The 14119-nt window shown below is 45.3% G+C and overlaps 1 protein-coding gene across 2 annotated transcripts; it reads left to right on the forward strand.

Annotated features, from left to right (window-relative positions):
* Positions 1-3969: 3969 nt before the first annotated feature.
* GTF2A2 (general transcription factor IIA subunit 2) lies at positions 3970-14010 on the forward strand. Of its 2 annotated transcripts, XR_009455625.1 has the most exons (6): positions 3970-4106; positions 4390-4543; positions 6124-6228; positions 9212-9338; positions 10615-11940; positions 12203-14010. XR_009455625.1 is itself a non-coding variant. In XM_006260729.4 (5 exons), exons 2-5 carry the CDS (start codon positions 4472-4474, stop codon positions 10638-10640), a joined length of 330 nt encoding a protein of 109 aa, XP_006260791.1. In that variant the 5' UTR covers positions 3970-4106; positions 4390-4471; the 3' UTR covers positions 10641-14010. The 2 variants fall into 2 exon arrangements, 1 of the variants encoding a protein (XP_006260791.1); XM_006260729.4 differs by having other exon boundaries at positions 10615-14010.
* The last annotated feature ends 109 nt before the right edge of the window (positions 14011-14119 follow it).

The following is a 14119-nucleotide window of genomic DNA, read 5'->3' on the forward strand; positions in this document are numbered from 1 at the left end:
CTTGACTGTATTTGTTTTCTTTAAATGGTGATTAGTCCTAGTTTTCAGCTTCCAGGTGGAAGCTTAGTCTTGCGTCTTAGCAACAATAATAACTAAAGGCAGGTATGTCAAAAAGTACTGGAAGTTTTCAATATTAATTTAAAATTGTGAACTTCTGCCCAAGATGAATTGAGATAAAAAAAATTGTTGTTTTTTTTTTTTAAACAAAGAATGTTTTAAAAAAATGACTTCAGTACTAAAAACATGACTTCAACAATTTGCTTTTTTGATCTGCTGTTCCCAATCCTTTACTTTATGATGTGACTTGCTGATAAAGGAAATTCAGGTTGGTGAGTTCTTGCTTCTCCAGCTAACAGTAAATTACATGTTGCAGGAATCCACTGCATTTTCTAAGCTGTCATTTTAAGATATGGGCTCTTGCACTTAAAGGGTTATAAATCCCCAGATATGTAGCAGCATGTTCTCAACTTTATTTTGCTACCAGAATGAGTACTTGCAAGTGACAAGGTCCTCTGAGCTGACTGCCCATTGTGATGGATGTAAGATATCTCTGGATTTGTATATATGGTAGGGAAAATAAAAAATAGCAAGCTTTTTAAGGACCTGAGAGTGCCATTGAAAATCAGTTGGACTTACATTTTTGTATCATCTGACTACCTCTGAAAAATTTTCAGTTTCACTCAAGTTAGGTTTTACGGTCAAACTAGGTTGGCACTGTGTGATTATGTAATGTTGAAATTTGGAGTTTGTATTGTCAGATGGTCAAGGCTTTGAGTTGGCTAGAAATTTTGAAGTTCTATTTTGTTCTTGGGTTTTTTCATTTGTTTTTTAATGTTGCATTTTTAAATGTGAAATTTAATTATTTTCATGCTCTGAACCAGTATAGATAGGAAGATCATGGAGCTATTTTCCCAGTTTTAACCTATCTAGGCACTTTTTGGGGTGAGGGTGTAGAGGGAGTGTCTGTGAAGTTCTTTAAGTAGGTGAATACATAATTCCACATAGCAACAGTACTATATCTTAGAGCAGGGGTTGTCAACTGGGGGTACATGTACCCCTGGGGGTACTTGGGAAGGCCCCAGGGGGTATGTGGTGGTGGCGCAGAGAAGCGGGGGTACTTGAGAAGCGGTGGCATGGGGGGCATGGCTGCTGCTGCCCTCTGTGACTCCACATTGCCTCCATGTGCCACTTCCCTGCGCCCAAGTATCCCTGCTTCTTTGCGCCGCTGGCTTTGCATCCGGCCAGTCATCAGCAGTCCTTTCCCCCTCTCCCCACCCCCGGGCCAGCTGGCCACAAAGTGTATAGCGAACTCCTCCCCCCTCCCCAACTCCGCATCCAGAAGGGGGGTACCCACCAGAAGGAGCTCCCTGCTTTTAAAAAGGTTGAAAACCCACGTCTTAAGAGTATAAGATTACATCTGTGTTAATTAGTCAAAGTCTGATATATACTACAACAGATCAAACTTCAGAAAAGCTCCCATTGCAGACTGCATACCTTTTATGATTTTTCCTATGATATTTAAAAATGAGTAGAGAGTAATTTAAATGGTTATGTTTACACTGAAAATGTGTAAGTAGAACAAATTTGGAGTAAACAGCATTTTAATGAGACTCCCATAATGGTAGGGAGGAAGGAGGAAGAAGGCTCTTACTGGTCAAATGTCTTAATTAGCCTCCTTGGAAAAGTCTCTTGTGACAAGAACTGTGTAAGATTAAAGGGGTAGTGCTTTCTTTGAAGCTAATGCAGGTGTGGTGTTGAAAAACAGGGCTGGAGCATTGCTAGAGCAAAGATGGCCCAGGAAATGTAAGAGACGAATTATTTTTTATTTTTATTTTTTATTTTTTTTAGTATTTTAGTGCGTCCAATAAGATCTCAATAAACCTTGCCTCTTCTTGTAAAGTGAGGATGGTTAACTCTAGAGTCACAAAAGCACATTTGTGTCAAAGATTAAAATCTCATTCAGTTGCAAATTAACATCTTTTTCAGAAAAGGGGCCAGTCAGGGCTGACAACAAGAGCGCTTCCTACAGTTACTTTGCAAGTTCCTGTGGTAACTATCATACTCTAACTCTTGTGGATGCAGGTCATTCTCTGGAGGAGTATAGTTCCATAAACAAGGGTGCTCTTTGAAGAACAGTGCTTTTATCTTTTATACCAGAGTTTCTTAACCTGTGGGTCGTGACCCAAAAGCGGGTTGCAAAAATGCATGAAACGGTCGTGAAAAATGGATCATATTTTGCATACTTTTTAAAAAAACAGATGCTACTTGTGTTTCACCATGTTAATGCTTTGCCTACTAATAAACAGGGATCTGGGTTTCCCGTTTGCTTTGGGGAAAACGGGGATTTTTCTCTCCTGCGGGTTTCCCCTTGCAGGCTGGCAGCGTTCCACAGTGGGGCTCAGGGCTGTGGGGACTGGGAGGAGGGTGATTTGGCAGGGGGTGGGTGCCATGTGCATGGGTGCACACATGCATGTGACAGCCAGGCAGGGTGGAGAGCAGCTCCCTGCTGGTAAGTCTATGGGCAGGGGGCAGCCATGGATGCAAATTCAGGGAGGAGTTGGGAGGGCACAAGCAACAGGTCAGGAGGGCACAGGGAGACAAACCATCCACCACCACCACTTTGTGTACCCAAGGCTAAAGCCTGGTCAGACCAGCAGGGGTAGGACCCAACTCAGGCCAGTAAAGAGAACCTAGTGTGGGAGGTTAGAGCTGCTTAGCAAGCCTGGTTGCTGCCGCTGCCAGGACTTGCATGCTGCCAGCAGCGCAAAGAGCGATGGCTGGGGGAGGTGCTCTGTCCTCACCTTCTCCTATCTCCAGCCCCTTGCCACTTAGGCCCCAGCTCTACCTGGCCACCATGGCCTGGACCCCACCACTCCCAAGTCGCAGCTGTACCCTGGAGGGGAAGTGGGGTGGTGGGCTGTGCAGGTGGCCTGAGAGCAGTGGTGCTGGTGGCAGCCAGGCCCTGGGGGCAGGGTGTAGCCACGGTGTGTGAGCAGTTGGTAGCAGAAGGTGAGGACAGTGCGCTGTCCCCTCCCCCTGCCATCTGCTACTTATGCTGCTGGCAGCACAGCTGGCTTGGGCGTCTTGGCAGCAGCGGATCTTGCCACCCTGCTCTGCCGTCCCAGGCTGGGACCTGTGCTTGCATGAAGCAGCAGGGCCCACGCTTCCCCTGCCCCCCGTCCCACAGCGGGGCAGGCAGTGAGGCTGGAGCGGGCGGCACCTCAGGGCCAGGGGGCTGTTTTCTCTTTAAACAATTTCCGGGGTCAGGACTGACCATCCGTGTTTACAAAGGAGTCCTGGTACAAAAAAGGCTGAGAACAACTGTTTCACACCACTCTTAAAAGGGGGTAACGTGCTTTGTACAGACCGACACTGGCGCTAAAGGATAAGTATCTCGGCAGCAAGCGCTAGGCATCCTATCGCGCCCCTCCTGGCGTTTCCTCTTTCCAGCCTGAGCGGGCCGCCGCGTGCGAAGGCTGGCTCCGAAGTACACGAGGCTGCCGCACTTCGTGTCCTGTCACCGGCCTCCCAGCCCGGCTGCTGCGCCGCCCTCCCTCAGCTCAGGCAGGAGCAGCTTTCGGGCCCGCGGCTCCGCCTGTCCAGCCAGTGTCACGAAGCCGCCCCTGCCCGGAAACGGAGGGGAAACTAATGCGGAGGGGGGGGGGGCAAACACATCCCAGGTTTGCGGTGCGGGAGAGGCGGGAGCCGTGCCCTTTCGGGGAGCCCCGCGGGCCAGGGCTTGTGGCGGGGGCTCCCGTGCTCCCAGCAAGCCTCGGCCTGCAATGAAACGCGTAGGGCCCGGCCTGAGCGCCCGCTGCGCGGGGAGGGGGAGGGGGAGTGGGAGGCCGCTGAACTCCCTTCCCGCAGCGGTGGTTTCCCGGGGCGGGGCCCGGGGGGGCGGGGCCGAACGACTGTGACGGGGTTAAAAGAAACCCTCGAGCCTGTGTGGGGTTAAAAAGTGGCATTTCCGGTGGTGGCGCCCTTCCGGTTCCGGGTCGCGCGGCGCAGCCTGGGGCTTCCGGTGCTCGGGCTCGGCGGGATCCGCACGGACTGGGAGGCGGCGGCGCCCGCGGCCGCGAGGGAGCACGTCCCTCCCGCCCCGCCAGGTGCGTGCGGGCCCCGCTGCCGCCCGCAGGGGGAGCCCGGAGCTGCGCCCCGGCCCCGGGGGAGACGCCCTCCTTTGGCCTGGGCCGCAGGGGCCGCCCCGCGGCAGGACAGCGGCGCCACAGCGCCCCCCTTCCCGTGGCGGTGCCGCCCGGGGAAGGGGCTCAGGCTGGAAGCCCTTCCCTGGGGGACTTGGGTTCCTCTCGAGTCCGAGCAGAGGCTTTGCTATGTTTCGGGTCAGAGCCGCTGCACCCCCAGCGTAACCCTTTCTCTTGGCTTTCCCAGGCTTTCAATGACAGCGTGAGCCCCAGCAGCGGGTCTGGAGCCGTGCATAAGCAGGACCGTTTCCACCTTCCCTCAGTAAACCATGGCATATCAGCTGTACAGAAATACCACCCTGGGGAACAGCCTTCAGGAGAGCCTGGATGAGCTCATACAGGTGGGAGACGAGTGGCTTAGCCTGAAGGGTGATGGAGCAGTGAACGAGTGGAGCTGAAATATGCCAAGTGCTTGGGCCACTGGTGTGCAGTTTAAAATACAAAGGGCTCTCTGGTTCATCTGCAGAGACCTTACCGATCCTCTGTTCTTGAGGTGTGGAGACTTCGTTGTTTTGAAATCAAAAGCAGGAATTAAATTCTGGGGCAGTGTTTAAATAAAATGTTCTAGCAGAACAAAATGCATTCCTGTTTCCTAGTAAATGAATGGCTAAACTATATTCTGAAATAGCCCACTTGATTTGTTTCTCTTTTAGCCATGACAATAAACAGTGCCTGGGGAGTGAGTGCAACTGTGCTGTCTTTAATTAGGAAGAAACATTACAGTGGAAAACTTACTGCTTTTTCATGAGTATAGAAATCTTCATCAATAGCTTGATTGTAAAGTGTTCAATTTCATCCTGGAGATGGAGACACTGAGGTGATATAACAATTCCATGACTACTGATTAACAGGTTCTTCACCCTTCCAGTATTTATATTTTATAAGGAGGTGATTTTCCCACTCCACTCAGCATTGGGGAGACCCCAACTGGAGTATTGCGTCCAATTCTGGGTGCTGCGCTTTAACAAGGACATGGTAAAACTTGAGAGAGTCAAGAGAAGAGCCACCCATATGATCAGAGACTTGCATGGCAGACCATACAGGGAATGGCTGAGGGACCTGGGACTTCTCAGCCTGAAAAAGAGAAGACTGAGAGGGGACCTGGTAGTAGCTCATTACTAGGTCAGGGGAGTATATCAGGGGCTCAGTGAACAACTGTTCACCAGGGCACCTGAGGGGAAAATCAGGAGTAATGGCCACAGGTTCCTGGAAGACCATTTCAGGCTCAACATTAGGAAAACCTTCTTCAGTTGGGATGTACTGAAGCTCCTTCCAGAGGTGGTGAAGTCACCTACCCTGGAAATCTTCAATAGGAGACTGGACGGTCACCTGACCCCACCTGTCATTTCTGCCTGGTACAGGGGACTGGACCCAATGATCTTCTGAGGTCCCTTCTGGCCTTGCAGTCTATGAATTTATTTAATTACATTTGGAGATCTGTCCTTAAATTTCAGAACTGCTAGTTTCAGTCAGTTTGGCCAAATAATTTTGGGTTATGCTACAGTCTGGCTGTATTCCTGTTAGCTTTGGCTTAGTGGATCACTAATCACGAGAGTGGCTCCTGGGTAGAATGCAGATCTTGGATAGAAAGACAATTGGAATTTGGCTTTATTACCCATATTTCTAGAAAATAGGCGTCTCCCCATGTGGATATATTGCTACCATGTTTACACAAGAATTTATACCTTTCTTTTGTGAGAGAAACAGAATAAAAACAGAAATCTCTTTTCAGTAAAGCTGTATCCAAGAGTTTGTATCATATAAATTTTGCTTTGATAGTTTTATGTAATCCGTATCTGTGTATTTTTAATCCGTAATGTTCTCTAGCTAGAAAAAGTGAAAAGTAATGTGTTTCTCTTTTTTCTTTTTTTTTTCTCCCTTATAGTCTCATATGTTCTCATTATTTTTTCCCCTTTTATAGTCACAGCAAATCACCCCTCAGCTTGCCCTGCAAGTGCTACTTCAGTTTGACAAGGCTATAAATTCAGCATTGGCGCAGCGGGTCAGGAACAGAGTCAATTTCAGGGTAGGTGCACTTTTATAATTATTAACATGCCCAAGAAGCAGGTGTTGGTATTCAGTGGCAGCAAAGAGAATTTTATCTGTATATGCCATGATTGAAAAAGTCTATTTAAGGGTTCATTTTGATTCTAGCAAGACTGCATCTGTATATAACCATTATCTCTATAATATTGAATTTAATTCTTGCTTTTGTATTTGGTTATGATAGATTCCCTGTTCATAGGCTGTTCAAGTTTCTTATAATTCTGTCACCTGTCTGGCACAGAACTTGCAAAGGTTACATCTTGTCAGGGTTGTGCTTGTGGGGGTGTATTTGTGTTGCTGATCTCTTCCATTCCTAGTTGAGCTTTATATCTGGAGGCAGGCTATTTGTTATATTTCTAGATTAATATACAGAAATGACCTATAATACTGCAGTTCTTTGCTGCGACGAACTCAGTAAATGCAAGAATGGTGCTGTCTCCAAGCAGTGAAAATTTCAAAAGCCTTTTGCTCTGTTGCTCACAGAAACCAGTAGGCAGCAGCATATGTAAGTTTAAGGATCATTCATAACAAGGTGATAACCCCTAGCAACAGAGAGTAGGAAAGGAATCCATCTTCTCTGGAGTGAGAAGATGGAGATGGGGCACATCCAGATGAGCACGCATGTACAGGGGCGCACATCTCCTGTGGGACAAATAGCAGTGGCACCAAGCTGGCTGCTTGGAGCCTGGCCAGCAGCCAGAGCATGTCTCTGGCCAGTTAGGCTCCATTTCTAGTAATGCTTGCTGCTGCTGCTGCGTGTGCCACACCACTCTTTTTAGTGGCTGTTTTTTGACGCCAGGATCTCCCAGTGTCAAAAATAACCACCATGCTGAAAATTATTCCCCTCTATTCAGCACTGGTGAGGCCAGTGGAGTAATGTGTTCAATTTTGGGCCCCCAGTACAGAAAGGATTTGGACAAATTGGAGGGAGTCCAGCGGAGGGCAACAAAAATGGTTTGGGGGTTGAAACACATGGCATATGAGGACTTCAACTACCTGAATGGGGGGTTGAAAGAGGATGGAGCTAGGCTGTTCTCTGTGGTGGCAGATGACAGAACAAGGGGCAGTGGTCTCAAGTTGCAGCAAAGAAAGTTTTTTAGGTTAGATATTAGGAAGAATGTTCTCACTAGGAAAGGTAGTAAAACACTGGAACAGGTGACCCAGATAGGTGGTGGAATCTCCATCTCTGGAGGTTTTTAAGACCCGGCTAGACAAAGCTTTGGCTGGGATGATCTAGTTGGAGACTAGATCTAGTGTGAGCAGGGGGTTGGACTACATGACCTCCTGAGGTCCCTTCCAACCCTAATTTTCTATGATTCTGTTAAATTAACAGTGTGGTGAATGGGTGCATGCATGCCGTGTGCAGTTTGCAAAATCTCAGGCTGTTTTGAGGTGCTGCAAACTGCACATGCATGCTTGTCTGGACGCAACAGGAGGGGGGCAGTGCTTTTTGGGGGGAGGAAGAGGAGGAGGGAGGGATTCCTTTTCTTTCCACCATCAAGATAACAGGAGAATTAGGATTCAGTTCTAGAAAACTCCCATGAAAAATGGAACCTGAAGTAAAATTCAGAAAATACATGATGGGTATTTTTGTGACTGAGCTCTTTATAAACATATCTGTTTTATTTATCTTTGGTTAATCTATCTGGTAATTCATTCCAGACTTTGGAATGCATGTTATAGTTAACCTTTTATAATAATAATAATAATAATAATAATAATAATAATAATAATAATAATAATATTATTATTATTATTATTATTATTATACTATTCCAGATCTTGAAGTGCAGAAAAAAGTAAGCTCTTAAAAACTATCCAATTAATGTACATAATCTACCCTGTGGTATTGAGTTAAACAATGATCATAGTACACATTTTCTCTGAGCTGCCATGAAGCTTCCTAACTCAGGTACTGCTCATAAACAAGATTTTAGATAATTCTTCGTGTTGAATTTTTTACACTCCTATGCAAAAAATGTTCCACATAGTGTGTGTTTACTGCAGTAGATTTAGGTGAAACAAACCCTTTGTCTAATGTACATTTGAATTTGATTTTGAGAAGATTCATACTGGTGAATCTATTGAAATGTTCTGTCATGGGATAAATTGAGTTGCATGTGGTAAACTGCAAAATATCTTGTACTTCTGGCATTAAGTTTCAAATGCTCTTGAGTCAGAATGAGTCAGAAATCAGTAGTGCTCTGGGTGTACAGGTTGACAGTTGCACATGTTGCTGCTTATGAGCAGTAACAAGCAAAATATCTGCTAATTTACAAAAGCCCTAAAATACCCTCATATTTTAATAATATTTGCTGATCTCTACCTTTAGCCACCTAGCTGAGTTGCTTATCAGATGCTCCACATGTCTTGCATTTAAATCCTGACCAAATAATTGTTCTGGTGTGTTCAGGAAGTCAGATAAAGAGTTAGGAGATTTGTTTGTTTGTTTGTTTGTTTCGTATAGAGCATATATCTTGTTTAAAGGATCACAGTAATAGCTTTGATTGACCCATGCCCCAGCCTGGCTGACAATAAAAGTGTCTGACTGACTGTTCTTCCTCTAACGCCAGGAAAATCCTTCATTATTTCTAGCTGCCGTGTATGATTCTCCTTAAAATATAATGTTCATACATGAGTATGAGCAACTTCTGCCACATGGGGGCGTTCAAACTACATAGTTTTCCTTAGAATTGCCTAAAAATACCTAGTTTTGTGCTTGCATGTTCTGCCTAGCAAATAGTCCAGTAGCAAAGACCAAGGATAAAACGTCCATAGAGTCTGATGAAGTTAAAGTAACTTTTTGTTAACTTTTGTTTGGCGAGTATCCATAAACTGTGTAAAATAGCTACTTTGATAGTTGGATAAGATAAGAATTTTTCAACTGCTAAACTTCCTTGTCTTTGTTACCATATTGATGATATCCATTATATAATTGTTTATGCTATATCTTTCTTTTAAAGGGCTCCCTGAATACATACAGGTTCTGTGACAATGTATGGACATTTGTACTGAACGATGTTGAATTTAGGGAGGTTACTGAACTCGTGAAAGTGGATAAAGTGAAAATTGTAGCGTGTGATGGAAAAAGTAAGTGCTGAAATACATTGTAAATATTATCTTAGTAGAGACATCCAGCTTAAGTGGATTTATGAAACTGGTTCACTCAGCCAGAGTCATTAACTGACTGAGGGAATGTTTGTGACCGGAGCTGTGTCTGTCTTTGGTTACTAAACTCAGTTTAAACTGGGAATGCCAGCTCTTCTGTACAGAAATAAGATCATTTGAAAAATTAGATAATTAATTAGCTCAGATGTGGGGGGAGGGGGGGGAGTGTTCTGGGCTACATCATTGAGTCCTAGTTAAAGCTGATGTATAAATTACAGTTGCCTTAATATTAGTCTTTAAGTGTATGAATAAATAAATCTAGAGTGCTGCCAAACAGAAATATGACCACCCCTATTTTTCAGTGATTAAGTTATACAGCTCAAAAAATATGGTAACAAAATAGGAATTATTTTGTCTGTCCGCTTAACCTTGCGGTTATGACATTACCACCATGATATACTGAAGCAAAGCAAAAATATTATTTTCAGCAATTGGTACATTAAAGAATGCCAGTGTTGGCCTAGCATCAGTAAGCAAATCACAGTGGTTGAACACTGGTGACAGCTGGCTCAATATTCCAGGGAACTGAAGAAAGTAGGGTGTCCAGACTCTGGAATAAGCTCCCTCCAGGTGCAATCACCTACCTTGGAAATCTTCAAGAGGATACTGGACAGTCATCTTGCTGGGATCATCTGACCCCACCTGCCATTTTTCCTGCCTGGTGCAGGGTGCTGGACCCAGCGAGTTTCCGAGGTCCCTTCCAGCCTTACAATCTATGACCACCGCATGCATACTGCTCATAGAATATCTGATTATTTACTTTATTTAGGAAAATGTGTTGTTCAGATGCTTTTCCTGGAAAAAAACAACACTTGATTGCTTTGACAGGTTGATTTATAAGATCTGAAACTGGCCTGGAAGAATAATCTTTATAGCCTTTGGCTGATTTGTTCCAGCTACTTAAGATTCCCTGGAAAAAAGAATGCAGAGTTTTCCCTGCTTTGTGGCTCCCTGCCACTGGCCTGACTGGGGTGGGGGGGCAGTTTAAGATTGTTCCTGAACAATTGCTTTAAGTAATTCCGCACGTAACTGTTCTCCAGCCCTGGGCATGCATCTTGTCTTTTCCACATAGATAGTTTTTGATGCATGTTATAGCAGTTAAAAGAAAAGTTTGATTTAATGTTAATTCCTACCAGCTTGTGATATCTTATCTGTATATGTTTACATTTATTTCCTCCTTTTTTTTTTTTTCTTCTAGATACTGGTTCCAATACTGCAGAATGAATAGAAATGTGGTTTGTGTGCAACATTTTCTGTTAATATGCAGCACTTTCAGGAGAGCAGCGTGGAAAAGGACTGTTCATAATTTATTGTAGTGATGCAGATACAAACCAATCCATCACAGAATGGCAGCAGGAAGAGATCTTTGTAGCATTTCTTCGGTTCACCTTATAGGGCATGAAGAAAACAGTTACTTTTTTAAATGACAAAACAAATATTGTTGTCCTTTTTTGTTCAAAGTAATTTCTCTAATAAAACTTTTTATTTAAAAAATTCTAGAGAGGTAAGTGATGGTTCATTGAAAACAACCTGCCACAAAAATACTCCAGGCCCTGAGTGAACTGTGGTTGGTGTGAGAAACTAGACATAGAGGCTTTCTTGGGCTACATCCATTACTTCTGGGAGAACTCTAGCTTGCAGTGTTCTTAATATCCTGGACATAGAAAATGATTATAATCTTGCTCAAATGCTCTCCTTGTCCAATTTTTTCATATGCATTGATTTCAAGGAGTTGACTTCTGCTTTTTATCCACAGATTAATTTAAAGCCAACTAAAAATACAGAACTGCAGAAACTTAGGCTGGGAAAGGACCTCAAGAAGTCATTTAACTCGTTTTCATTCTAAAGCAGAATGAAATGGACCTAAATGAAATGTTTGTTTGTTTGTTTGTTTGTTTGTTTGTTTGTTTGTTTGTTTGTTTGTTTGTTTGTTTTTAAACTTCCAATGAGAGGGACATTGTGTCCTCCCTCAGCAGCCTCTCCAGTTACTTAACCATACTTACAGTTGGAAAGATTCCTTCCCCCCTCTCCTATGTTTTTGCATTACTTTTATGTCATCAACAGATGTAATGTTTGCAGTGCTTCAAGTGTTTTTCAGGTACTATAGGAAGAGAAGGAGCAGGCAATGCACAGTGCTCTAGCGCTCCAAATTGGCCTGAACTATATAAAATTATCCTGGATGAAATGGGAACAACTCTGAAGTGCTCTGCTGTGAAAAGCTTCAAATTGTTCTGTCTAGAGTGACACAGGAAATTGTTCAGCTACCAGCGTCTCATAATGTTCTGCTTCTTCCCACCCTTCCGTCTCCTGTGAGGTTCCCCCTTTTGTGCCTTACTGCCATCTGTACTGCCCTAAGGGTCACATAGTCTTTCACGTGTGACATCATCTTCTTAAACCCAGGTGCAGAAGCATAATGCAGCCACCGTTTTCTGGACAATTGTGGCTGAAAGTTGACTTCTTGTGTACTGTGTGAACATATTCAAGTACCTACTCATCCACTGAATAAATGAAGTGCACCAAGAAGGTCAGTGAAATGCTCAACTTAATTTTGTAGGTAAAGTAAGGAGAGCACTCAGCAGACCCGTAAGCTGTGTATGTGCAGCTTGCATTAGAAGTAGTCACTCATGGGCATAACTAGCACTTGCATCAGTGGAGCCAAAGCAAACATCACGAAGACAGACAATATTGTGATGGTAGCCCTGTCCCAAGTGCCTGTTGGGTGGTATATTTAAGGAACTCTTCAAAATTCTTGTAGGTGATAATGCCTTTGTTATCAACTCTGTCAGACAGCTCAGTGTCCACCTCAGTAGCCCTGTGGACCCAAAGCACTGAGAAGGCTCCAGTCTGAAACAAGAGGATCCTGGGGAAGGCCCTTCTATTCAGGACCACTGAGCTTGGGTCATACCAGCCCCTGGGACAAGACAGCTCATGGCATCAACATTGGAGAAGACCAGCTGACTATCCTGCCATTATTTTGGATGACTTCCCTGTCATCCTTTTGGTACTTAGAGCACCAGCCCTGCACACCAAACACAGTAGTGACTAGTAGCACACACCCATGCTCTGGGAGCATCACTAAACATTTCCCTTCTCAAACAAGCCACAGGACTCCAGAGGCCTGCTTTGTACAAGGCAAACTACAGCCTGAGGACTGTATCCAGCTTGTAAATTGATCCTATCCTGCTCACTGGCCACTGCTGGGAGCCTGAGGAGGGAGGGCTCTGCCATATTTGGGCTCAGCCGCACAACACAAAGACTCCCTTCCCCCCCTGCCCCAGCCAGGTTCCTGTTAGCGCGGTGCGGTTCTGGCACCATGGCTGCTGGCAGGCAGGTCCACATGGGATGGGATGTGATGCAGTGTGCTGAGTAGCCCTCCCACCTGCCCTCCACGATGAGCCACTGCTACCACAGCACCACTAGGAGGTGAGTCTGTTCCAGCCACAGAGGAGGGGGCTCAGCCTTGGGCAGCTGCCCCCAACTTCCTGGTGCAGTGTGGTGGCAGCAGTTTATCATGGCAGATGGGTGGGCAGGACACCTACTTGGCACACTGCAGGGCACCCTGTCCCATGCAGGCCCAGATGCTGGTGGCTGCAATGCCAGGACTGCACAATGCCAACAGGAAGCCAGGTTGGGTGCCTGGATGTGGTGAGGTGGATTCTGCATGCAGTATAGCCTGGCCTTTGCTGCAGCACAGCAGAATGGCACAGCCCTCCCTTCTGAGGCTCCTGGCAGCGGCCAGCAGGCTGGATAGGCTCAATTAGCATCTCCCCAACCCCCTTCTCTCCCTCCTGCCCTCAACAGTTCACAAAGCTCATTAAGTGGACCCTCCAGCCCAAATTGCACACCCCTGTACTACAGTCACTGTACTGGGTACAGGTGTGCATGTGTTCCATCAGTGAAAGAGATAAAAAGCATGGTAAGGTAGGTAAAGTGTGACCTGAAGAGCAGAAGCAGTACCTTGAGATGCTAATGTCTAAGAGACTGGAGGGCAAGAAAGCCATAAGCACCTATTGTCTAGTCCCACTGGGAATGCAGTGCACTTGAAACCAGCCAGGCTTGCAAAGCAGAGAGCAGAAGCTGACAGGTGTGATGCTTCTGGTTAGCCGCCCTCTGAAACCTCAGGCTTCATAATGAGGGATGCTGGGAACCACCACCAGCTGTGGAGCAGTGCAACTGCATCAGCTCCTACATATTTTGAGGCATGTGAGCTGGGAGGGCCTGCATGTTTGTGAGGTACTGATGTGCTCAGACTGAGGGTTCTTTAAATAAAGGTGGGGTTTGAAGCATTTTGAACATATGCCCAAACCCTTACACAATCACGGTTACTTCAGCTATAATTGTATTGTGCAGCTTTTGATAATCTGAGTCTAGATCCTCTGACTTCTGATGACATTCTTTGGCAGTAAGATGGCTTTTTCTACCTTGACAGATGCTTTTCCAACATTCTACCCCTTTAAGCAGTCAGTTCAGTTATTACATTACAGTGGATTATCCTCTATGAATGGCTTGCATTGTTTTTCTTGTAAAATTTTTAAATTGATGCAAAAGTATCCAGAGCAAATAAATTGTTGATCAAGCCATATGCAAACATGAATTTTGGAGATGAGTGTTTTGGGCACACATGGAGTGAAGAGGAATGGTGATCATAACAGCAACATCATCTTTACCAGTGGGTAGACTCTGCCTTTCCCTTTCTCTAACCC

This window comes from Alligator mississippiensis, chromosome 11 (genome assembly GCF_030867095.1).
Source record: "Alligator mississippiensis isolate rAllMis1 chromosome 11, rAllMis1, whole genome shotgun sequence".
Taxonomy (NCBI): Eukaryota; Metazoa; Chordata; order Crocodylia; family Alligatoridae; genus Alligator; species Alligator mississippiensis.

What these genes read in the sequence shown, in the direction of transcription:
- GTF2A2 (XM_006260729.4), top strand. Translation starts at nt 4,472, where the DNA reads ATGGCATATCAGCTGTACAGAAATACCACCCTGGGGAACAGCCTTCAG. An exon ending in GCCTGGATGAGCTCATACAG is followed by an intron (nt 4,544 to 6,123) that starts GTGGGAGACGAG and finishes CCCCTTTTATAG; the next exon opens with TCACAGCAAATCACCCCTCA. An exon ending in TGTAGCGTGTGATGGAAAAA is followed by an intron (nt 9,339 to 10,614) that starts GTAAGTGCTGAA and finishes TTTTTCTTCTAG; the next exon opens with ATACTGGTTCCAATACTGCA.